Genomic DNA, 24,967 nt, shown 5'->3' with positions numbered 1-24,967 from the left:
ACCCAAGTCCCGTCTGGCTCCTCGGACTACAGACTTGGGGGAAATTAACCTCGAAGCGATTTTCACTAAGTGTTAAACAGAACCCAAGTCCTGCCTGGCTCCTCGGACCACAGACTTAGGGGAAATTAATCTCGCAGCGATTTTCACTAAGTGTTAAACAGAACCAAAGTCCTGCCTGGCTCCTCGGACCACAGACTTAGGGGAAATTAACCTCGAAGCGATTTTCACTAAGTGTTAAACAGAACCCAAGTCCTGCCTGGCTCCTCAGACCACAGACTTGGTAGAAATTAACCTCGCAGCGATTTTCACTAAGTGTTAAACAGAACCCAAGTCCTGCCTAGCTCCTCGGACCACAGACTTGGGGGAAATTAACCTCGAAGTGATTTTCACTAAGTGTTAAACAGAACTCAAGTCCTGCCTGGCTCCTCGAACCACAGACTTGTGGGAAATTAGCCTCGCTGCCATTTTGTCTAATTATCGACTATCTTTTTACACATTCATTCACTCATGCTTAGCTTTCAACAGTTAATGGCAGAATAGGCATCCATTCATGATGAAAACAGAAGAGAAAGTAAAACAACAAGAATAACAAGAAACGACACCTTTCATTAAAATCCAAAAGAGATCCTTTTACAACCATTAACTAAACAAAATATAAAGGGTCTGACAAGTAAAATCCTACACTACTTTCCTAAATCTAAACCCTCAGTAGGCCCGGGTTGGTCGTCTACTGGCTGGGGCCCCAGAACAGTCTCCTTAGCCTGTGCTACAACCTCCCTGATTGAAAGACTGTCCTTGGGCAACTTGTCCTTCACGGCCGGCTGTGCATCCTCAGGCATAGAGGGGCCCGAGGCCAAGGCCTTCGTTGGGAGAGGCTCTTCAAGGGCAACCACGTCAGGGATCTCACGAATGTCCTCTGGAAAAAAAATATTCTCAGCTTTCCTGAGCTTGAAATCCGCTGGGACTGCCGCCCGATCCAAGGCTACACCCCAAGACAGGGTGATGTATTCCCTGCATACAACGGCCACCTTCTCGGCCAGCCTGACCTCAGTATCCTTGACTCCGCGATCATAAGAGGCTGCTACTGCTTTCTCAGCCGCCTCCCTGGCCAGATGGGCCTCCCCCTTGACCTTTGCAAGCTCGGCCTTGAGATCTGAAACCGCCTGCTTCTCTGTCACGAGATTTTCCTTGGACTGGCAGAGCTGTAGGTGCAGATCCTCAACCTGCTTAATGGCGTTTTTAAGGCCGGCCTCCGCGCTCGCACGGCCCTTCTTTGCCTCCTTCACTTCATTGCTGAGGCTATCATTTTCCTCCCTGAGGTCGCCAGCAGTCCTCTTGGCAGCACAGCGGGATTGAACCTCACTGTGAAGATCCTCATGTGCCTTTTTGGCCCATTCCTCAACAACAAAGATTTGCTGAGTGACCTGCGCTAGAAAAGTAAAGGCCTAATTAAAAGAGATTGACGGATAAATAGATGCATAACAAGAGGACGAGATAGTAGAAGTTTTCACTTACCATAGCCATGTCCCTCTTCAGCGACAAGAAGAGTTCTGATTGCCGAGTATCCCGAAGCCCCTTCATGTCGCGAGGCAAAAGAAGAGGTTGCTACAGGGCCTCAGCCAAGAATGACACCTGCCCTCGTTGAGATTCCCACAGGGTCGCATCCCAGGAAATTGGAACGCCATCCAGTTTGAGCCTCGGCGACCATATTCGTTGTTTCCTCCAAATAGCCACCTCGTCTCGGCTATCAATGGACCTGGTCCTCTTCTCTTTGGGCTCCTTGGTCTCTTTGCCTTTCTTCTAAGGCTTGGCTTTTTCTTGGCCAACCTCGCCCTCCTCCAACTCCCCTACAGGCCTCTTTCGCCTTAAATTGGGCATAGGCTGTAGTGCCGCATCCGATATGGGAGGAGGAGGAGGAGGAGCCCTGGAGGTCGGCTGCTCCTTCAGGACATCCTTGCAGGACTGCCCTTTGTTCCTATTGGAAAGGAGGGCCCTAAGACCAGACCTTTGTTTTAGGTCCATTCCTTCTTCTTCAAGCTCTTGGCTGGTATCAATTTGTTCGATTACTAAACCAAGATCAGGAGCTGCTGAGGCGCGGTCTAAATTTGAGTCAGAGTCCGAGAGCTCTACTGGCCTGGCTGACACCTCTCCCTCCTCGGCGAAATGGAACTGGTCTATCTGATCTTCCAAAGACGAGTGCGAGGAGCCAGCTTCTTCCGCTGGGACAACTACTGCGGGAAAGGCACGCTGAGTAGGCAGCTGGACGGGAGGTAAATCTCTCGAAGCAAGAAAACCTGGTACGGAGACGTCGATCCGTGCCAATCGCGGACTACCAGCCCTGATTGCTTGGCCGGGTTCCACTAGAGTACGAGTAAGGGGCTCGTAGTCCAAAATCAGAGGTGCAGCCCACAATTGCCCGTCTGCACTCACGTAAATCTCAGACCTTAGAAGGAAATTGAGTGCCTGGACGTTGACCAAACTTAGCTGAGGAGTCGTATGCGCCTTGTCTGCAAAGCCCAAAGAGAGGGTTATGTTAATCCGAGAAGACAAACAAGCCAAAATTGAAACAATAATTTAAAAAAAAAAAAAAAAAAAAAAAAAAAAGAGGAAAGATCAAAACTAAGATCCCTTCCAAGGGATCTAACTCTATGGTGCACCACCTGGTTTTCCTGCCCTGACTGGGCAGTGAATACCGTTGTGCCACTGTCCGGAGACGATCAAAAGGTCGTCTTTCAAGCCTTTGTTGGACTTGGGAAGGCAGGATATCAACCTCACCTTATTGGACCTGGACTTCAAATAATATGAGTCGCCGAGGCTGTGCAATTCATATAGATGAACCACGTCATGCCATGTAAGGCCGAGGTTCATCTGATTGTTCAGGACCTTTACGCACCCCAGAATCCGGAACATATTTGCGACGCATTGGTGAGGGGCCAACCTATGACCACGCAAATAATCCCTAGTTATCCTCCCCATAGGGATGGTCATTCCTCCTTCCACAAAGGCTATCACTGGAATGGCAACCTGCCCCGTTCTTCTCTTGATTAAGACCTCCTCTAAAGAACAATACTCTAGACCTACCTCCGGTGGAATTCGGTATTTGGCCCTGAAGCCTTCCATACTAGCCGGGGAATCTACCAATTTGTCAAGCTTACCCATCCCCTTAATCCTAGGTGACGTGAAGACGATTTACTTAAGGAATAACGCCGGAAAAGGCAATGGAAAAGGAATGTGCATTTATGGGTGAGGAACTTGCAGGAAATCTTCAAGGGGACGACTGCGAAGGCTTGAACGCTTTGAAAGGGAAAGTACGGGAGTGCTCTGAGTGCTTGTCCAAAAATGAGAAGGAAATGCCTTTGAAAATCTTATGTATCTGGGAGAAGCTGGACAGACATACTCCCGCCTAGAGAAACGGAAATGATCCCAACCGTTGATCTAACATCCAACCGTCGGATTAAAAAGATATAAAACCGCTAAAAACAATAATTAGCGCCTCACGGGTCATTAAACACCTCCGTCATTAATGAGTCACGTGAGAAGCATACCACTGCACGGGTGAAGCAGGAATCCACAATAAATAGTCCTATGAATGTCAAAATCCCGCCTTTCCTCCTCGGACAAGAAAGAAGGAGCCGGAATTTTGAGGGGCTATTGTAGGGGTAAAATTCCCAAAGTCAACCATGGGCCTTGGGCCCCGCATGGGGCCCAACCACGACCCAAAGGTAAAGCTCATGGCCCAATCCTGTGGAGCCCAGTTTGTTTTAAAAGACGTCCGAGGAGGAATGTCTCCTCGAACACACAAATATGGGCCCAATGTGCGCCCCCCACAGTGAAGAACTATCCCAAACAAACGTGAGTAGTAGGATGAGCCACACACAGCAGGAAAGAGGAAAAGGTAAGACGCCCAAAGAGAAGCCACAACTGCCGCATTAAATGCAAGGAAGCTACTTTTTCAGCCGCATTAATGTGGAGAAGACAGGCGAACAGTGTTACATTGGCCAGTGTAACTCACAGAAAGATAAGGTGGATATCCGATGGGACAGGCACTCAAGTGAAGGTCCAAATGGTTAACAAGTGTAAGGTCTTTATCAAATGAAGGAGGCTATATAAGAGAAAGAGATCCCCATGCAGAAGGGATCGGAGGATTGAGGAAAAAGAGAGAGAGAAAGGTGAAAGAATTCTGTAGTCTGTAACTAGAGCAAGAGGTGCACTTATACGTATCCTCGGACCGATATCCTGTGAACTTAAATGGAATATTCTCATGTTCAGTCTGTTTCATGGCATACATCTAACTGACGTTCACTTCGTCCAGCCCTAGTTCTATAACTCGTTCTCTACAAATTCATTGTCTAGGGACTTTTGGGCCAGAACCACTTACTTGCTGGGTCTGGGCCCCAAAAACCGCCCCTACAGTTCCCAAGAAAGTGAAATAAAATAAAAGGAGAAACAGGGTTTTTTAAAATTCATTTTATTTATTATTTCTTTCATCAACTTTTCATTTTATTTATTAATTGTTGATGTGGCTTTTTTTTTTATAGCAATTAATTATTTTTTAATTGTGTCAAATGAGCATTTTGTCAACCAAGTAAGCATTTTTTTGCCACTAAGATGACAATTAGGGGTGACAATTCATGTTCGTGTGTCAAGTTCGTGTCATGTCAAATCATGAGTATTAAACTATATGGGTCAATACTAACCCGACATGTTTATTAAACGGGTCAAGATTCCTTAACCCTAACACGACCCATTTATTAAATGGGTTAGTTGTGTCGACCTGTTTATTATATATTATCAAAATGAAAAGAAAAAAATTATGAAAAAACAAACAAAAAAAATTATATAAAATTCATAACTAATGAGTAATTGCATTACAAATAATCATTCAAAACTAAAGAATATCTCAATATCACAAATAATCAATCACAAAATGTCAAAGAAAATAAACCATAACAACTAATAAGTTTATATATTTAGGGTTTGAATGGTATATTAGTAAAATATCATTTAATTAAACAGGTCAAACAGGTCAAATGAGTCTCATATGCTGAACACTAACCCAACCCATTTATTAAACGGGTCAGTCATGTCAACTCAAATATGACACGAACCCATTAAGACCCAACCTATAACCTGCTAATTTTGTGTCATGTCATGTTAGGTTCGCAGGTCATGTCCAATTTTGCCATCCCTAATGACAATAAAGATCAAAGTAGCAATGATTTCAAGAGTTAAGGACCAAAATTGTTGCAAAAAAATAAAAGTATATAAAGAACCAAATTGATAATAACTACTAAATATAAAAACCAAAAAGATGTTTTTGGAGATTGGCAAACTCAAAAGTATCACTTGACAGACGTATATTGGGAAAATCAAAAATTCTGATATTAAAAAAAATTTGTTGTAAAACTTCCTTTGAAATCTTCTCAACATTCTGACACATTTAATAACAAAAAACCGAATGTTTTTTATTTTTAGAAAATGTTAGAAGAATACATATAGTTAACTCTAATTAATATATTAATGATTCATATCCGATTCTAAAATTTTGGGACTAAGACTTTGTCATCATTGCTATTATAGAAGAAAAAGGTTAGAATGTAAGTGTATTTTTAGTATTTTACAAACTTGAAAAGAGACATTTATTTTTTAGAATTTAGCTTATTTTCAGTAGTTTTTAAACTAGACATTGCATTAATTTTTTCTTAATATAGAATGATATGATATTGGATTTTAATCTCCTTCAAAAGTTTAGTTAATGAATAATGTGATAGTTTCTTATTAAAACAAAAAGAAGTATCAAATTAAAAAACTACCGAAAGGAAGTTAAATCCTCTGTTGATGAGAGAGAGAGAGAGAGAGAGAGAGAGAGATATTGGAGTTTAGTTAATGAATAATGTGATAGAGAAGTATCAAATTTACCGAAAGGAAGTTAAATCCTCTGTTGATGAGAGAGAGAGAGAGAGAGAGAGAGAGAGAGATTTATAATTGGGCCGTAAAGCTTTTTTTTTTTTTTTTTTGGACTGAAGAAGGTAGGGCCGTAAAGCTTGAACGTTGGATAAATGAGAAACAGTGGCTCAATCTAAAGCTTGAACCTTTCTTCTCAAAAAATAAAGCTTGAACTTTGGTCCACCGATGTCTCGACCTGCAAAGAATCCAATGCTGTTGTCTGAGGGTCTCCCTTACGACCTTATATTCGACATCTTGACTCGGCTGCCAGTGAAATCCTTAAAGTGCCGATTCATGGAGAAAGGCTGTAATTTCAGTGGAGTCATTTAGTGGGTTTGGACCCCAATGGATTAGTTGATTATTTAGATGGATCACCTGGGTTTTTTTTTTTTTTTAATGGAGCTTTGCACTTTATGGCATTTTTCGGAGACTACAACTTCATTTGGTCTTTTGTCATTTATGTATTTGTGATTAAATAAGGCACTATTCTGTGTTTTCTTTCTGGTTTGTATTAGGCGTGAAAGTATTGCTTTTGATGTACAAAACTAAATTCTAGTACTAAGGAGGAAAGGTTTCCTTTGAGGGGACAATGGCTATCGTTTATAAACTGGATTTTTGTGTGAGAAATGGTGTGCACATTCTAGAACATGGCATGTCATGGGGAAACATACATGTTTAGCCAACATTGTCCTGTTTTATTGGTATAACATAATGATTACTAGTGTTGGAAATCAAGTTAACAATTAAAATTTGTTTTGCCTGTAAACTATTGATACTTGGTGGCACCTTTAATTTTGATTTTTCTAAACACACCTTATTGGATTTTATTATTTAATCCCAGTCAACAGAAGAAAGTTTTCAATGGACTACGCTCATTAGTCTTGATAAGAGTAATAAGCTTTCAATTTTGTGTCATTTGCATTTCACTACCAAGAAAGCCATGATCCAGAAGAAATTCAATTGATTGTGTGGGATTGTTAACAGCTCCAAGAATTATTATAATCAAAGTTGTTCTCAATTTCTTATTGGATCTTTAATTAAGGATAGGTTGTCTACCTGGGAAAAGGCTTATCCTTTGGGAGTATAATGTTGATGTCCTTTTTGTTTTCTGTAGAAATCAAGTAGAGAATAGGGACCATTTTTTCTTTCAATTCCTTTTCTCTAATAGAATTTGGGTTCATGTCACACATTTGTGCCTAGTATATAAACCCTTGCTGCTGCTGTGGGAATGATGTGATCCAGTGGTGTATAAATGATATGAAGGGTGGGAGATATAAGGTCAATGGTTCTATTAAATCTGCAGAATTGATCTTGAAGTTGATTGAGTTTCCTGTGTTGAGTTCTGCAAAGCAGTGACGGCTCTGCCATTTAGGATGTGTTTGTTTGGAGTAAAATAGAATGGATAGAAAATTTTTGAGAGAAAATAGGAAAGAAAACTTTTTAGAGTGTTTGGTTGGGTGGGGAGGAAAAAAAAAAATGATAGGGCCTAAGTGTTTTCTCTTTGGATCCACTAAAAAATTATCTCTCCAAATTGAAGAGAAAACTGAAAAGAGAAAATGAGACTACTTAATGGACAAAAATGCCCATATGCAACCAATTCCTCTTCTTTTTTTACCCTTTTTTTTTTTTTGGTGCTGTCTTGGGGACATTGCCTCTCTTTTTCTTTTTTTCTTTTTTTTTTTTGATTTCCTAGGCGTTGCCTTCCTCTTCCCCCCCCCCCCCCCTTTTTTTCTTTGTTTAACTAGACATGATTTATATTTTTTAATGAATTGGGTTTTTTTTTTTTTTTTTTGGTTGTTTGTCATTTATTTGTTTTAATTGGTCATCATTTTTTAACAAGAATATATAAGTAAATTTATACAAACTCATATTTTCTATCCCTCCACTTTTTCACTATCAACCAAACAAAAATGAGAGAAATTAAAATTTTTCTATCTTCCCACTTTTCTATCATTTCACCATTTTCTATCCTTCCACTTTTCCACTCTTCCAACCAAACAAACCCTTAATAAGTCCCTTTGTGCTAATTGGAGTGTCTCTGCCATTGCATTTGGTCCTTGTTAGTCCTATGAAAGTTTAACTAGGTTTTACTTTGTTCCTGTTTAGTTGAGATCTTTGGTAGTTGTTTCTTCCTCCGTTTCTTTGTTTGGTGTGTGGTTGACTGGGTGGTGAGGTTGTATTTTGTTCTCTGTTTGAGCTTGTTTTCTGCATTGTTTGTGTGCATTCTGTACAGCTCTTTTGAATATAATATGATTAGCAAGTTGCAGTGTCTAGCAAGGCAGTCATCTTTTTTGAAATTCATCTTGACAAGTCCTTAAGCTGTTTAAGGAATTTTTGTTATTTATGTATTTCTGATTAAATGAATCCAATAAGTTGTGTTTTCATTCTGTTTGTTCTAGGCGTGAAAGTATTGATTTTGACATGGAAAACTAAACTTCATTAAGCCAAAAAGGATACCTTTGGGGACAATGGCTGTTAGTTATAAACGGAAATTTTGTGTGAAAAATGCTGTGGACATTCATGAACTTATTTTATTAGCCATAACATAATCAGTATTAGTGAGAATTTTAAAACAATGACCCTAATACTCTGCTAAGTATTGAAGTTTATCTGCCTTGTGTTCATAAATTGCCTTAAATTCCAATTATGACTTGGAAAGTCAATTAGGTTTCCTAGTTGAAGAAAAAAAAATTTAATTTGGGTTTCCTTGTTATAAAAGGAAAGACTATTCCTTGGTGTGGAAGAAAGTTTATTCCTTGTTAAAGATGTAATATATTCCTAGTCTAAGAGGGAATAGACTCCTTGTTAAAGAGGTAATGTATTTTTAGTCCAAGAGAGAATAGCAAAAGAGTCTTATAAATAGACAATGTTACAAAGAATTTGATGGCTTTGGCTTTGGCCTGGGCCCGAGATTCCTCCCTATGGGCAAAGGGAATATAGAGCGTGAAAAAAAAAAAAAAAAAGGATTTTTGCTTGGGAGGAACGCAAGAAGGACAAGAGTTTCCGCCTTTGAAAAGATACAGAGAGTATGTGCAAGAGTAAAAAAAGAGGAAGCTACACAAGAAAGAAAAACAAGAGAGATTTTTCTTTAACTGTGAGACATACATAAGAATTATTATAATTAATTTGATAATAGTGAAATTATTCAAAGTTTGTCCCATGATTTTTTTCCCTTCAAAGAGAAATAATTTTCCACGTAAATATTTATGTTCTTACATGTAATTGTTATTTCGGATTGCTAATATTGTTGATAATATTATTTGAAACCCAACAACTTGTACCACTCACAGGATTGGAATAACAATTATCCCACCCAATTTCATTTAATCTTAATGAAATCCAACCTAGGCAATCTAATCCAGTAAATCAAACGCAGCATTCCATACTCAATTCAAATAGGAGGAAAATCAAAAAAATTTCACCGATGCCCACACTTATTAGAGTGGGCACGAAATGTTAAATTATCAAAACATTTATGTCCACTTTTAGACTTCCTGTCATATTCACAAATAACTGCACTTTATGGTGCCAACTGCCAAAGAAAGGGTTGCAACACCGAACTTCCAGGTCCGCTTAGTCTCTTACGATCAACAGTGATGTCTGTTCTATTATGGTTCCACTTCAGTTGATGGTAGATGTATAATTAAAATCATAGTTGTGAAAACGTGAATAGTATCATGAATTGATTTTGATTTTTATGTTGTTTATTGTATCATATCGAATATCGTAAGATATACAAACATTTAATAAAATTTATAAAAAGTTATAGATATACATATATAAATGATATATTCATTATAAATTTGAATACATGTGTTTATAACATACACATTCAAATTTATTAAACCCAAAAGTGATAATATATTACAAATGATCTAAAATAATAATTTCTTTTTACCATATTCATCATCTTGCCTAATTAATTCCATCTAAGTCAATGTTATGATCATATTTATCATTTTGCAAACTAACTTTTTCATTAAAAATTTCATCATCATCATCAACCATTACTATCTCTTCTTGTTCTTTTATTTTAATTTTTTTTTATTTCTTCTTGGCATTTTGGTTTTTTAAACTTATAACAATAATGAGAAAAATAAAAAATAATTATATTGTCAATTAATACCTTATTTATAGTATAGTAAAGAAATTTGTAAATATGAAAGTGAAGTGTAAATGTGTACAAATTTTGTACCCAAAAAAAAAAAAAAAAAACTTATAGACATGTTATTTTATTATGATAAATTAAGTAACTTAATAATTTTGTGTTAAAAAAAGTTTAACAACTTGTTAAATTCAAATAACAAACACAATTTAAAACATATGTCTATATATTGTACGATACGATACAATTCACACAATACGCACGCTATATCGTATGATTCAATAGTACTTCTGATATGTCTTTACAATACGAAACTTTTTACACACAATAAGATATGTATCGTACAATACATATTACTGACAACTACATATGAAACAAAAGTTAAACTCCCTCTAACAAATTAGCAAGGGTTATTTTTTCTTTTTTCTTTTTTTTTTTTCTTTTTTTTTCAGAAAAAGGATAACAGGGCATTCCATGGATATCAGCAGCCAAACCATAATATTTAAGAGCCGAGGGCTTGAGGCATTACAAAAGCTGATGGCAATCGCTGAGTTAACGAGAATTTCATTAGATGTTATTTTCAATCCCATCTAAAGACCATTTTAAAAATAAGCAAATAACTAAACTGAAACAGTTACCAAAATAATAACTTTACAACAAAATTATTTATAAAGTTTCAACTTATTGTATCTACTTCTGATGATTGTGTTCATTATCATCAGATCAAAACACCAATTAGTTTTTGGTGTATACAGAGATTGAACCTCAAATTTCTTATTCAACCATAAAAAACTTTTTTATTTAAAAAAAAATAAAAAAAAATAAAGTAGATACATAAAACCTTGTTATTGGCTTTGCCTATAAACTCTACACATTTAACATTATAAATTATACTATAAAACACAGGATGCTAAGTAACAGGAAAATGGCATGGTAATCTAATTTACAAGGCAAAACTATACAGAATAAAGCTCTTTACAAACGTTCTTAGTTTTGCACATTTAGTGGACAACAAAGATCAACCAGTAATGCAGTTCTCCCACCGACCATATCTTGAACTAAAGCACTCTCCTCCAATATGCTGAGCATTCTCAAGAAATACTTCACGGGCACAGAATTCCCAAGCTCTCGCCATCTCTCCAAGAGATATGGGCTCTGAAAGGATGCGCAGAACAACGCTGAACTTTAACTTTGCATTTTCCGATAGTTCTTTAGACTCCTTATTGTCATGGCTGTGTTTAAAAAGAAAACATTTTTAGTAAATCCAGCAATTCATTTATTTTAGTTTGAACCTGAACCTAGCATACTAGCTATAAAAAAAGGAATTCAAAATTTAGGTTTCAATTATTTTTAACAAACCACTGGATCTTAGTCACGAAAATTCATTAAGGTTATATAACACTTAAAAACATTGGATACCACATTAAAATGTGTATGTTGTAGATCCATGTGTGGGTGCTTATGCTCAGATATGCACCAGATTAAATCACAACTCATCCAACCTCAATCAGATACCAAAATGTCTAGTGAAATAGAGAAGTTTCTAATCTCTCACCTCCAGCGGACAGTCATCCCATCAAAGATTGTAGGAGAAGAATTCGGGTAATCAGCAGGAACAAGCAACCATAAAGAAAGCACTGGCAGCTGTAATCAGAAAGGGAAGAGCAAATAAACATTCTAGTAAAGAATTCAAATAATATGTTTTCTGAGAATTTACAGTACTTACCATATGGGATGAAGCATACAGCAACTTCAAATTTTGACTCAGAGCCACAGCGCTATAGGAGCATCTGATAACAGTTCCTTCACCAATTTCAATAGAAGCAAGATCTTCAGTTGAATCTAAATCTATCATGGTTTCTACTAACTGCTGGTTTATGCATTTGATTTCATTCCAGAGTTCATTTTTTGGCTGCAACATTTTGTGAAGAATAAATCAATGTCAAAGATTTTAAGGACATGCACATCTCAATGAAAAACGAAAAGGATGAGAATAGTGGATTTAACCATAATTCAATTTTTAAGTACAACAAAAGAAGTTGATAGTCTTGAGTTAAAAGTGCACTGACATGGATAGGGGAAGAGCCAAAATAAAGTCATATGGCCAATAAACTGAAGAACTAATTCACCAATTTGAATGACTAATACAACTGATAATTCGTTCTGGTGATCGTAAAAACTAAATCATGAATAGCTTAAACAAGGTGGAGACCTGAAAATAGTAAACAAAATATGCCTAAGTCAACTTTCCATGTATCAATTGCATAGACCAAACATGTACCACATTGCAAGTAACTTTGCCTTTAATATCATAACAGGAAAGTATTTTATCTTTCCAATCATTTTCAAAATGTTAGGCTATTCATGCATAATATATACAGCATATGTTAACATAGGAAAAAATTGCAGACCAGCCAATCTACCATAGGTATGGAAGGGGAATGGTTCTAACAGGGCATGCAACACATTAAAGTCCAATTATCAACAACAATCCACTAAATAGCAAATGATTTAGGAGCAGAATGCATACCTCAATCCTGGGCCGCTTGATCTGATATCTTGCAGTTGAATCTAGGTCACTTAAATCATCAGCTAACCGCTTAAAACTACAAATTTCATTGGCAGATAACAAAGTTGCATTATGGGCCATGTAACTGATCTGGTGCTTCATCTTGTCCACAAAAACATGTCCATTTTGCAACCTGTAGTTCTTTGCTTGTATTTGACATCTCATTCTACACGCCAAACCCCCACCAACAGAACCTTTGGATACATTATCAATTGTGGTTCCAGCTATCATATCAATTTCTTGAACAGAGGCACTCAGTGCTTTTTGTGAAACTGATTCAACCTGAAAAATTGTTTGATTTCTCAAAATCCACTATATAACATCTAATTGAGAAGTGATAAAAACTGCAGTGAAGATTCTCTTATGAGTAATGGGTGGACCAAGACACGAATGTTAAAAAGTCTTTCTTCAAAAAGAATGAAGAAACTTTTAAAAAAAAATTGTCTCAATAACAGTGATAACAGGTAATTTATATCCATTATTATTAAAACTTTGTTGGACAATGTATATTTTTTCTTAGAGCGATGAAGGGAGAGGATATACTTACCGCTTTAAGTAAGCGCTCAAGTGGCTGCTTTGGAGCAGCTGTTTGCTGATTGCAATCTGAGTTTGAAAGTACAGAAACAGAAGAGGGGCGTTTCTCAAGGTCTACTGGTGTTGCAGATGGAAACACTGTACCAGCTTTTGAAAGAGGTGACCCTAGATTTTGTTGGCTAACTTGAAGAGAAGAACTCTGATATATTTGAGAGGTGGAATGAAATTGGACAGGATTTCTTGGTGGTTGAGTTTGATCAGGATGTTCCGAGTCAATTGAGTGACAACACTGAAGAAATCCTGAACTAATACTGGGTTGGGCATCTTCTGTAAACACCTGTTGCTTCCTTTGCTGAATCGACTGAAGTTGATTTTCTTGCTTTAGGTTCTGTGGCTGCATCGTTTGATGTATTTTGTGTTGCTTCTGTTGCTGGAAAGTGATGATAGTAGAACTCTTTTGAAACGAATTTATAGTGGAATCAAGTGTATTCAGACTGGAATTATGAGAAAATTTTGTCTGTTTTGATGAACCGGTGATTGCTTGGTGCACAGGTGTTGGATAATCATGCTGCAATGGACTAAAAACATTTCTTTTCTCCAATCTCGTTTGAGACCCAGACTGAAGTGAATTTATCATTGTTGGTTGTGAATTAGGAAACCCTTGCTCTATTTCTGAAAGTGGAGATATACCAATTGGAGTGCTTCTTGAGGGTAACTTCACTGGATGAAAGTGGGGTCTCACATTTTTGTTATGCTGCAGCTGAGATGGTTGGGATTGGCAACCAGAAAGTTGAAGTTGCTGTGCATGTTGTTGTACAGGCACAGAATTTTTATTCTTCATGTTACTATGATATACAAATAAAACAATTGCCTGTAAATAACCCTGAAATTTCTGCTCAGAGAACCGTACAATGTCACTTCTGGGAAGTTTTAAAAAAGTTATCATTTTCCCAATTGAAATAATTGATTTCTTGAAATTTTCAGGATTTTGTGCCTGCAGAAGGAAGCAGATAGTTTAAATTCAGACAGATAGCAAACAGGATGCCAAATCAAATCTGGTAGTGACATATCAACAACAAAATCAATTAGTTGGATCTGGCATCCATGAAAAATGACAGTAAAAGGTAGAATGAATGAGATACCTGCTGAAACATGTCAACTGCTGTCTTCTGTAGTCTTTCCAAATCTTCTAAGCAATTCTCCCTCACAGATTGTAGCTGAAAAGCACACTCAAATGCATTAACAAGCAATAAAAAGCACCAAATCTTATATTAAATTAAAACAATACATAAGGAGTCCATAGCTCATGAATATGCTGACACTTTCAGCACAAGCTATAAGAAGTCTCAACTCCCATCCCACCATGAGAATTAGTATTACAAGCCTAACACTCATATACTCCCAATGTCCCATTTCATTAGGCTTGATTAGAAAATCCAACCTTTTAAGGGAATATCTTTTAATGTATTGTCTCTCCAAAGAGGACTTCATATTGGGACATCCCAAAATGGAATAGACATCTAACAAATTGGGACGAAAGAAGTAATAAGAAGTGCCCAAAAATAGGGGCAGGAGAACATGCTACTTTGTCATTGAGGGTTTTTTTTTTTACATTTTGAGCGAATCATAAAATCCTCAAAACTTTAAGATACTATCAAGTATCAACCTATATATTAGTCAAAAATAGCCTAGCCTGTAGCAGATATGTTTTTGTGTGTGTTTATACATACACAAGGACATACAGACATGTTTGTATGTAAATATTTAATAACATGCACAAGTCCTAACCCACAAGTTCCCTACTATTTGGAATCCTATATTGGAGAAAATTAAGCGTAAGTTGGCTGGTTGGAAGAAGATGTATTTGTCAAAAGGTGGAAGACTGACGTTGCTTAAGAGTACATTATCTAGTCTTTTGACTTTCTTTTTATCTCTTTTTACTATCCCTACACATGTTGCCAATAAAATTGAGAGGTTGCAAAGGAATTTTTTATGGGAGGACTCCAAGACACATGGTGGGATGGGATAAGGTGTGTGCACCTCTGGAAAATGGTGGGTTAGGAGTAAGGAAATTAACTACTTTCAATAAAGCCTTACTAGGGAAATGGTTATGGCAGTTTGGGGTTGAGGAGACAAGGCTTTGGAGAAGGGTTGTAGCTCTAAAGTTTGGTGAAGAATGGGGGGTTTGGACTTCCAAGCTAGATAGAGGGGTACATGGGTGTGGTTTGTGAAGAAGCATCCGAATGGGTTGGGAAGTTTTTAGTAAAAATATTCAGTTTGAGGTAGGGGTGGGGGATTGAGTGAAGTTTTGGATAGATCAATGGTGTGGGGATTATCCACTTCAATTGACCCTTCCGATTGTGTATGGGATTGCCTCCAATAAAGGGGCATCAGTGGCCTCTTCTCTTGAATGGTTAGGGATAATGGAACGGAGAAGCTGGGATGTTCGTTTCATTCGGAGACCAAATGATTGGGAAATGGGTGGTGTGGATGAATTTCTCCGTACTTCGGGCTCTAATTTACCTCTAACTGAGAATGGAGATCGTATGCGATTGAAGCTGACGAAAACTAGGGATTTTGATATCCGATCGTTTTATAATAAGTTAAGAGGACCCTTGCCTATTATATTTCCTTAGAAAGGTGTTTGGAAGGTTAAGGCCCCTCGGCATGTTTCTTTCTTTGTGTGGATTGCTGTATGGGATAAAATCCTTACAGGTGACAATTTGAGGGGTAGAGGGATGGACTTTGTAAACTGGTGCATTGTGTCGTTGTAATGGAGAGAACGGTGGATCATTTGCCACTGCATTGTGGTAAGGCTTACCGGTTGAGGAGTTTGGTGTTTAGATCTTTCGGGATTTCTTGGGTCTTGCCAAGATCAATTGCGGATACTCTCTTTGGTTGGTGGAATTAGCTTGGAAAGCATTTGTCTAGCATTTGGAATTTAGCTCCGCTGTGCTTAATGTGGTGTTTGTGGAGGGAGCGAAATTGGAGGACGTTTGAGAACATGGAAAGTTTCGATGACCAGTTATTAGCTTCTTTCAGTCGCTCCCTTTTTGATTGGTTTAGGGCTTGGGGACTCACCTCTAGTGATTCTCTCCCTATGTTCCTTAGCTCCCTTCTTTGTAATTAGTATCTTTTCTTTCTGTTTTTTATCTTCTTTTTCTGTAATTTTTATCTCTACCTTATGATTTTCTGCATGAGGTAGTATTTTTTTTTAATATACATCTTTATTACTTATCAAAAAAAAAAAAGGTTGGAGATTATCAAGCTATGAAGCACAGACATGGAATAAAGGCATTAATATCAGTGTTAAGACACATGTTGAACATAAGTATGCTTGAGACATGGCCTAATGCAATTCCATGGGGCATCTAACAAAAAAATATATTATTTATTTTGGATTTGCTTAAGACATGGCAAAGACACAGCCAGAGACAAAATTTGAAATACAAAGAACAAATTGAAAAAGGATGGAGATTAAATTACTAATATGCCTCTAGAATAGAAGTGAAAGGATAAATAAGTGGAGGTGCAATTTTGTGATTTCCTTCAATTATGCCCTTATTATGGGACAAGTGGAATATTATCATGGTAGCAAAACTAGTGATCTTAGGTTCGAACCTTGTCCCACTCTACCTCCTATTTAAAAGTTATAATTCCCAAGTGTCCCACTTATTGAAGGTAAATGATTAGATCAACTATTTCCTAACAACTAATTTTTTTTCGAAAAATGATAGTTTATCAATATTTTTGATAGGTATGATAGTTTATCAATATTAATTAATTAATTAATTGTCCCTACCATGGTGTGTCCTAGCTTTTCAAGAATCATCATGTCACTGTATCCAATGTAATGTTTGTGTTCATGCTTCTTTAGTTATCAAAAAGTCCACAATTGTAAGTCTATATTACCCAAAAAAAAAAAGACAATGTATGTTGCAAAAGCATGGTAGTTAGATAATCCATAAAACTAAAACATTTTTTTTGGATATGTAACACAAACTATTATTTAAAAAGAACAAAAATACCTTTTGATATGCCCAGTCATACCAATTAGCCACATTTGTGAGTTCGTTTGGAGCAGAGGAACCTAATGATGCTTCAAGAGAAAAAGAGAATTTATTGAAAGTAGGACTTGATATATTCCAAACCAAAACACTGCCCCAGTAAAGAAACTTCAAGAAGAGAACTAAGTAATGAATAATAACACTACAAGAACATGAGGTTTACTAGCTTAAAAAACACCAACATTCATCTGTCAAAATTTTTTAACAGAAGTATAAGAATGACAATAAAATCAGCAAATGAATGAATCTTCTCATACAGTTAATAGGTAATACACACACAACGAAAGGTGCAAAATGTAAGGGCTAAATGGAGGGGCAAAAAAAAGACTTGCTTCTTTTTTTCTTTTTTCTTTTTTTTTTTTTTTGTCTCTTTGGAAAGTAACATTTCATTTAAAGAGAAAACAAGAGGGGTGAGGCACCTCTTATATAAGATGCACTGGCCAGCAAAAGTTAATCACCAATGGAAAGAAGATGCAGCCAGAATAAGGTAGCACACACAACGAAAGGTGCAAAATGTAAGGGCTAAATGGAAGGGCAAAAAAATGACTATTGCTTTTTTTTTTTTGTCTCTTTGGAAAGTAACGTTTCATTTAAAGAGAAAACAAGAGGGGTGAGGCACCTCTTATATAAGATGCACTGGCCAGCAAAAGTTAATCACCAATGGAAAGAAGATGCAGCCAGAATAAGGTAGCAATAGTTTGCCAAAAACATAAAATAACCTTAATAGGAAGAAAATGAAGTAATCCCAGAAAAATTATAAGTTTCTATCAAACATAGCATGCTTTCTTCATATTTTCATTGAAACTTTATAAGGGATTACAAAGATTGACTGGTCAAAGACACATAATAAAAATGGTTTGCAAGAAAAATTATTAAGTAGTCTAAGACATTCCCAAGACACAACTTACTAAACAATATTAAATCTAGACATACTTGGATACTCCACACCTTATTAGATAGTCAAATACAATTTTGAAAACAAAATTTAAAAGAAACACTAATATCCCAAAGAACTAACATATTTATAAAAATTCCAAGCATCAAAATTCTCAATTTATTCAAAGATCTTAGTTAGCACCAAAAGCAGATTGCAAAACATATAACAGATCGTTTGCAGTAGATGCACCTTCTTATACTTACACTCTGGTTTTTAGTTTTCATAGATATTGTATGAAATTCAATTAATTTTACAGAAGTGTTCTTAGTCCAGCAGAATTTTGTGTAATTAATATACACAGAGAACTGGTTTCAGTGTAATCATCCCTTTTCTATCTGCTGAAGATATTTGAGCAGCTGATAACTGCAATAATTAAAACCCTTTGTTTTAAGAGCATCCCAATTTGATCCATATACACAAACTATTTGGTGTAGAAATCTTTCAATTTATACTTCATTCCCTAACTTTTTCTTTCATCTCTTGGGAATTATCAATTTATTTGCAAAAAAAATTCTTCTGGATTTAGATTGGCCAATCTAGTCAGCCAATGTATAAGAATCAAAATATAATTTCTTGTTATTTTACATTTTCAGCAATCAAGTCAACCAAAATAAAATAAAATTTTAAGAGTACCAAAAACAAATGAACAGAAAAGGTTTACAGAGTAATTCCAAAATTTAAGATTACCATAAACAAATGAACAGCAGGTTATGCTGCAATTAAAGAGCATTCAACAAGGTTTAATTTCATCAAGAATACAAATATACCTGTTGACTCTTCATGGAGCACTCTCTGTGATTGAATTTGCTTCTGCTGATCAATTACATTCTGAGACTGAAGCAAGACAGCTGATGTCTGAAGCATTTGCTGCATAGTTTCCTCTGATAGATTAAGTTTCATTGGAGAACCTTGTAGCTGATGAAACTGAGTTGACTGTAAGGTTTGTGGGACCTCATGTTGTGCGGCAGTGACCTCCACAGGTCGAAGCATGGGTGTCAGAGGCTGATGTGACTGTAGTTTCAAGACATTTGACTGAGGTGCAACCACCTTTTGCAGTTGCAACACTCCAGAAACATTACTTGGCAAGCCAAATGGCTGCTGGAATGTATTTGATTTGTACCCTTGACTCAAGGAATTTTGCTGCTGCTCTGAAGTATTTATTTGCTGCATAAATTGCTGATTCCAATTAAACAGTGTAGCACTTGACTGCTGCTCTGGCACCTGTTGATGCAACTGTTGTGATGAAATTTTCTGCTGCATGTGTTGTTGCTGAATATTTTGTGATCCAGTCTGCTGCTTCTGTGGAAGGCGATTATTGTACAGCCTTTGCAACTGGTGATTTTGCAACTGCTGAGGTTGGTCTGGCTGGGAAACCACCAGTTGCAAAGGCTGGCTTGCAGACATCTCACTCTTGGTAGTGGCAATAATTGGTTGCAGCTGATTTACTGAATTTCCCATTATGTTATGAGCAAATCCAGGCACATTCCGCAACCTTGAGCTGTCCCCAGTTGCATCTGCCTCAGAAAGCTCTGTACCTGTAATAGATCATGGATGGCAAACACAGCATTATATTGGTAGACATAAAGCAATGGCATATGCAGTTTATCAGAATTGTGAGGTTCAATGACTATTAAGCTGCTTAATATCAGGTAAAATGCTTCTTTTTTTGCAAGATGTAAACTACAATTCCTTGTAGTTGCTTATATAACCCATATCAACCTAATACATGCTTGCTACTCAACATACACCAGCACAACACACACTTATATACAGAGCAATACAAATCCAAACAATTCAGGGTATAAAACCAACCCCAGGTGTTAATTCCTTAAGTGTTTCTATCTCGCTTGGTACTATATCCCAGGTACGACTTTACGTTGAGCTCAATGTGTTCATATGAACACCCTGACTTGCCAAAAAAAAAAAATTACATACATAATTATTTTTAAACTAATCTGTTTTGTCTACCCTAAAAATAATATTGAACACTTTGACTTGAGAATTGTAAGAATTTGGGTTCAACAAAAATAATCTTGGCCCCCAAACATAATCCTTAACCTCTTAAACAAAAAAATGAAAGTCCAAAAAATAACAACAATAAACATTAGCTCATATAGCAGCAAAAATAGCTCAAACAACAACAATATTAGGCCTAACAACAACAAATGAACAAAAAGCCCATTCAAAACCAAAATATAAGAAACCTTAATCATTCAAATTCATTATTCGTTCAACCCATTTCATTAAAATAATCCCTAATTTCATTTTTCCTAAAAATGATACCAAGAGAGATATTGTGGCTATGAGTTCTCTTCCTGCAGAGCTTTATATTTGACTCATGTTATTGTGGTATTCATCAATCTTCTCTTTCTAATTTTTTTCTTATTTTAGATCTTATCATTACTTTCATCTCAACATTCTTAGTTTTTACTTTATCTCTCATTAGTCCTTTTTGCCTTTTTATTTTTTTAGTAAAACTTCATGTACTTTTTTTTTTTTTTTGGATAGATAACATAAAAAGTTCATGTATTTGCATGTTTTTTTATTTTTTATTTTTAAATCAATATATTCATGTTTTTTTTTCGTTAGACTTTATATTTTTTAATGACTATCTTAGAAAAAATTCCTAGGGTCACCCTACTAATTCCTAATTATGTATCTTGCTTGGTGTTAATTCCTAGGTTTAATTTTATTTTTCGGTTCTTGTTGATTCTCAATCCCCTTTAAGAAGTTTTCGTGCATCACTAAGTCTCTTGTTTTCTTTCCCTTGTCAAATTTCCCAAGTTCATAAATATATCCCTCTCTCCGTCCTTCACTTGCTATATAATTTGTCATTATTCTAAAATCTAATCATATAATTTGTCATATGTCTAAAATCTAATCTTTTGCAACCTCCTTTTGGTTTCCTTTCTCGCTCCCTTGCATTTTCATACGCCCCCAGATTCTATATTTATGTAGACTTCATAACTATTGATCTTTAACAAACTACAGTCTGAACTTCTTCATTTTACCACCAAACCTATTTGGACAATGACCCACATCCTCTACATTCTCCAAGTAACTTTTTAGACAAAATTATTATAATACAACTAGCCCTTTCCCCCCACATCCTATCAACATATTCATCTATCTATCATTTTTATTTAACCATTCCATCTCTAAACAAAACTTGCTCTTCCCTCCTATTAAATTCCACCACATAATTTTTATGTTTCCCCTTCCTCCATCGTTTCTTCTCCATCTTCCAACACAAACATCTAGTTTCATCAACATCTATTGTGTTATTATACTCTACTAGTATCTCTTTACAATCTTTATGACATCCTTTATCAACCTTTCAAGTAAAGATAAAATAATTTAGCATGATTCCCACTTCTCGAACCAAGTGTTAAAGCACTCACATCAATAGGTTTAAAATAGAAAAATGTGTAAAATTTACACAGTTTTGCCTGAAAATGACTCACATCATTTTTACACTTTGTAAAATTGCTATAGTAATTGTGTAAATTTAAACTAACACTATTCATTTTGTATTTATTTTTTTATTCTTTTTTTATCTATCCCGAGGACAAGGAAGAGAGTGGATGGTGGTGTTGTGTGTGAAGAAAGAGAAAGAATTAAAAATAATCAAGAAATTTTGATATTTTAATGAAATGTAGTGTAAAATATATAATCTGATGTGGGGTTTTTTGTAAGGCAAGTATATAAAATAGAATAAGTAGGTTCTTAGGCTAAAATTGATGCAAATGATCGTAGCCAATATTAAATCATAAGCCACTATGTAATTAGGATAGCATCCTTGACTTGCTTCTTAATGCATATCTCTACCCTCCATTTTCCTCTCAAAACTAAACTACCTTTCCCGATATGATTATTCAAGTCTCCCCCAACAGAAATTTTTTCTTCATTGGTATCCTTTGAAACAATTCATTCATATCCTCCTATAAATGTTGCTTAATGGATACTTCTAAACTTATTTGAGGATCATATATGCTAACTATGTTAAATGTTTATTCCCCTAAAACAAGCTCTATTAACAAATTTTTCTCCTATCCTCTTAACCTTGACATCATCCTCTTTAAAGCTTTTATGTACAATTACCCCTATCCTTCTCTATTATTGCTTGTTAAATAACAGCAACAACTAAAAAACATTTTGGCTCCACAAAAGAAGTGCAAGAAAAGTGTATTCATTACAATGAAAAAGGACAGGATACCTCTTAAGACATTCTATAAATAAACAGTATGTTACAGCAAACCTTAGCAAGGTTTTTTTTTATTATGATTATTATTAGTAACTAGTAAGTTACACACACATCCAGTGGGTCTTGAACCCATGACCTCACGCTCTATCCCATTACTATGGGAAGATGATGTATCAGTTGAGTTATAGGCTCATTGGAGCAAAACATGGCATGGCTAACAACTTCAAGTATGAGACAAATAAATAAAAGACATATGAGTAAAAAAAATTAGCAGCCACTGAACTTTTCTTTTTTTTAATGTTTCCTTGCATGTTGAGTTGAGGTTGAAGGAGGAAAGGAAAGATAAACTGTGCAATTGATAGTGTCTAAAATCCTGTTACCTTGGCTGGATGAGGAAGTAACAATGCTGCTGCTTGAGTTATCCATCAATGCCATCTTCTTACATATTCCTTTTAGATAAACATCCTGAGTACAGAGAACGTGGATATGTCCAATTAAAACTGAAGGTCAACTTCACAGCCTGTGCATAGTCTTAATGAAAACAATAAACCAAAGTTACGCATAAATGAAGATTGAAGAGGTACTTATTGTTATTAATTTTTCTGTTTAAAATACATCACACAATTCCGCAGGAAAAGAATTGCTGCAATTTCATCATAAGTTTTCAACTGATAGATTGATCCATGTAGCAGACAAGAGAGATACCAACACATATTGTGAAGAGCAAGCAGAAAATAGGCCAGAACCACATTGATCAGAGTTCCCCCATCCGCCAATCCTTCCATAATTTTTTTATTTGTGTTCCATTTTTGGGTTATTTTTTAAAAAGCTTTATCAAGAAGTCAACGGGAGGAACAAAATGAAATTTTTTTTTAAAATATGCTGCAAGTATGTCCCAAACCTAATCCGGAACAAAATTGACACAATTTGAGTAGAATGTCAAATGAGCACCCAAACCTAAAAAATTTGAACATAACATATCCTTGCCCCCAACGAGCTTCTCCATAAACAAACTGCTTATATTTGCTAATCATTGTCGATGAAGCCATCAAATAAGAGTCAAGTTGCTGTCTTTAGTGTGATTTTCGGTTTCAACATCTTTTCATAAATAGCTCCAAAATGGAGGGTCCAATCAAAGCAAGACTCATATAGTTTTAAATTTCTAGTTTCTTGATGATTAAGTAGGTTTTTAAAAAAAATAAATAAATAAAAACGGTGAGTTACACACACACCTGATGGGTTTTGAACCCACAACACACCTGTAATTTAAACTAACACTATTCATTTTGTATTTATTTTTTTATTCTTTTTTTATCTATCCCGAGGACAAGGAAGAGAGTGGATGGTGGTGTTGTGTGTGAAGAAAGAGAAAGAATTAAAAATAATCAAGAAATTTTGATATTTTAATGAAATGTAGTGTAAAATATATAATCTGATGTGGGGTTTTTTGTAAGGCAAGTATATAAAATAGAATAAGTAGGTTCTTAGGCTAAAATTGATGCAAATGATCGTAGCCAATATTAAATCATAAGCCACTATGTAATTAGGATAGCATCCTTGACTTGCTTCTTAATGCATATCTCTACCCTCCATTTTCCTCTCAAAACTAAACTACCTTTCCCGATATGATTATTCAAGTCTCCCCCAACAGAAATTTTTTCTTCATTGGTATCCTTTGAAACAATTCATTCATATCCTCCTATAAATGTTGCTTAATGGATACTTCTAAACTTATTTGAGGATCATATATGCTAACTATGTTAAATGTTTATTCCCCTAAAACAAGCTCTATTAACAAATTTTTCTCCTATCCTCTTAACCTTGACATCATCCTCTTTAAAGCTTTTATGTACAATTACCCCTATCCTTCTCTTTTATTGCTTGTTAAATAACAGCAACAACTAAAAAACATTTTGGCTCCACAAAAGAAGTGCAAGAAAAGTGTATTCATTACAATGAAAAAGGACAGGATACCTCTTAAGACATTCTATAAATAAACAGTATGTTACAGCAAACCTTAGCAAGGTTTTTTTTTATTATGATTATTATTAGTAACTAGTAAGTTACACACACATCCAGTGGGTCTTGAACCCATGACCTCACGCTCTATCCCATTACTATGGGAAGATGACGTATCAGTTGAGTTATAGGCTCATTGGAGCAAAACATGGCATGGCTAACAACTTCAAGTATGAGACAAATAAATAAAAGACATATGAGTAAAAAAAATTAGCAGCCACTGAACTTTTCTTAATGTTTCCTTGCATGTTGAGTTGAGGTTAAAGGAGGAAAGGAAAGATAAACTGTGCAATTTATAGTGTCTAAAATCCTGTTACCTTGGCTGGATGAGGAAGCAACAATGCTGCTGCTTGAGTTATCCATCAATGCCATCTTCTTGCATATTCCTTTTAGATAAATATCCTGAGTACAGAGAACATGGATATGTCCAATTAAAACTGAAGGTCAACTTCACAGCCTGTGCATAGTCTTAATGAAAACAATAAACCAAAGTTACGCATAAATGAAGATTGAAGAGGTACTTATTGTTATTAATTTTTCCGTTTAAAATACATCACACAATTCCGCAGGAAAAGAATTGCTGCAA

At 35.8% G+C, this 24,967-nt stretch overlaps 1 protein-coding gene across 1 annotated transcript in view; it reads right to left on the bottom strand.

The window, feature by feature from the left end:
- Positions 1-10,865: 10,865 nt before the first annotated feature.
- The window catches only part of LOC115953074 (mediator of RNA polymerase II transcription subunit 15a-like), a 29,853-nt gene continuing 15,751 nt past the window's right edge, over positions 10,866-24,967 (bottom strand). The window contains exons 4-12 of the mRNA XM_031070553.1: positions 24,699-24,783; positions 18,926-19,693; positions 17,183-17,253; positions 14,297-14,371; positions 13,168-14,148; positions 12,582-12,902; positions 11,778-11,963; positions 11,607-11,695; positions 10,866-11,283 (exon numbers count right to left, since the gene is read on the bottom strand). Of these exons, the coding sequence (XP_030926413.1) occupies positions 11,070-11,283; positions 11,607-11,695; positions 11,778-11,963; positions 12,582-12,902; positions 13,168-14,148; positions 14,297-14,371; positions 17,183-17,253; positions 18,926-19,693; positions 24,699-24,783 (2,790 nt within the window). The 3' untranslated portion in view covers positions 10,866-11,069. The remainder of the gene's footprint in view (positions 11,284-11,606; positions 11,696-11,777; positions 11,964-12,581; positions 12,903-13,167; positions 14,149-14,296; positions 14,372-17,182; positions 17,254-18,925; positions 19,694-24,698; positions 24,784-24,967) is intronic.

This window comes from Quercus lobata, chromosome 7 (genome assembly GCF_001633185.2).
Source record: "Quercus lobata isolate SW786 chromosome 7, ValleyOak3.0 Primary Assembly, whole genome shotgun sequence".
Taxonomy (NCBI): Eukaryota; Viridiplantae; Streptophyta; class Magnoliopsida; order Fagales; family Fagaceae; genus Quercus; species Quercus lobata.
The sequence above is the reverse complement of the archived record's forward strand: the minus strand, read 5'-3'. Positions and strand labels throughout refer to the sequence as shown.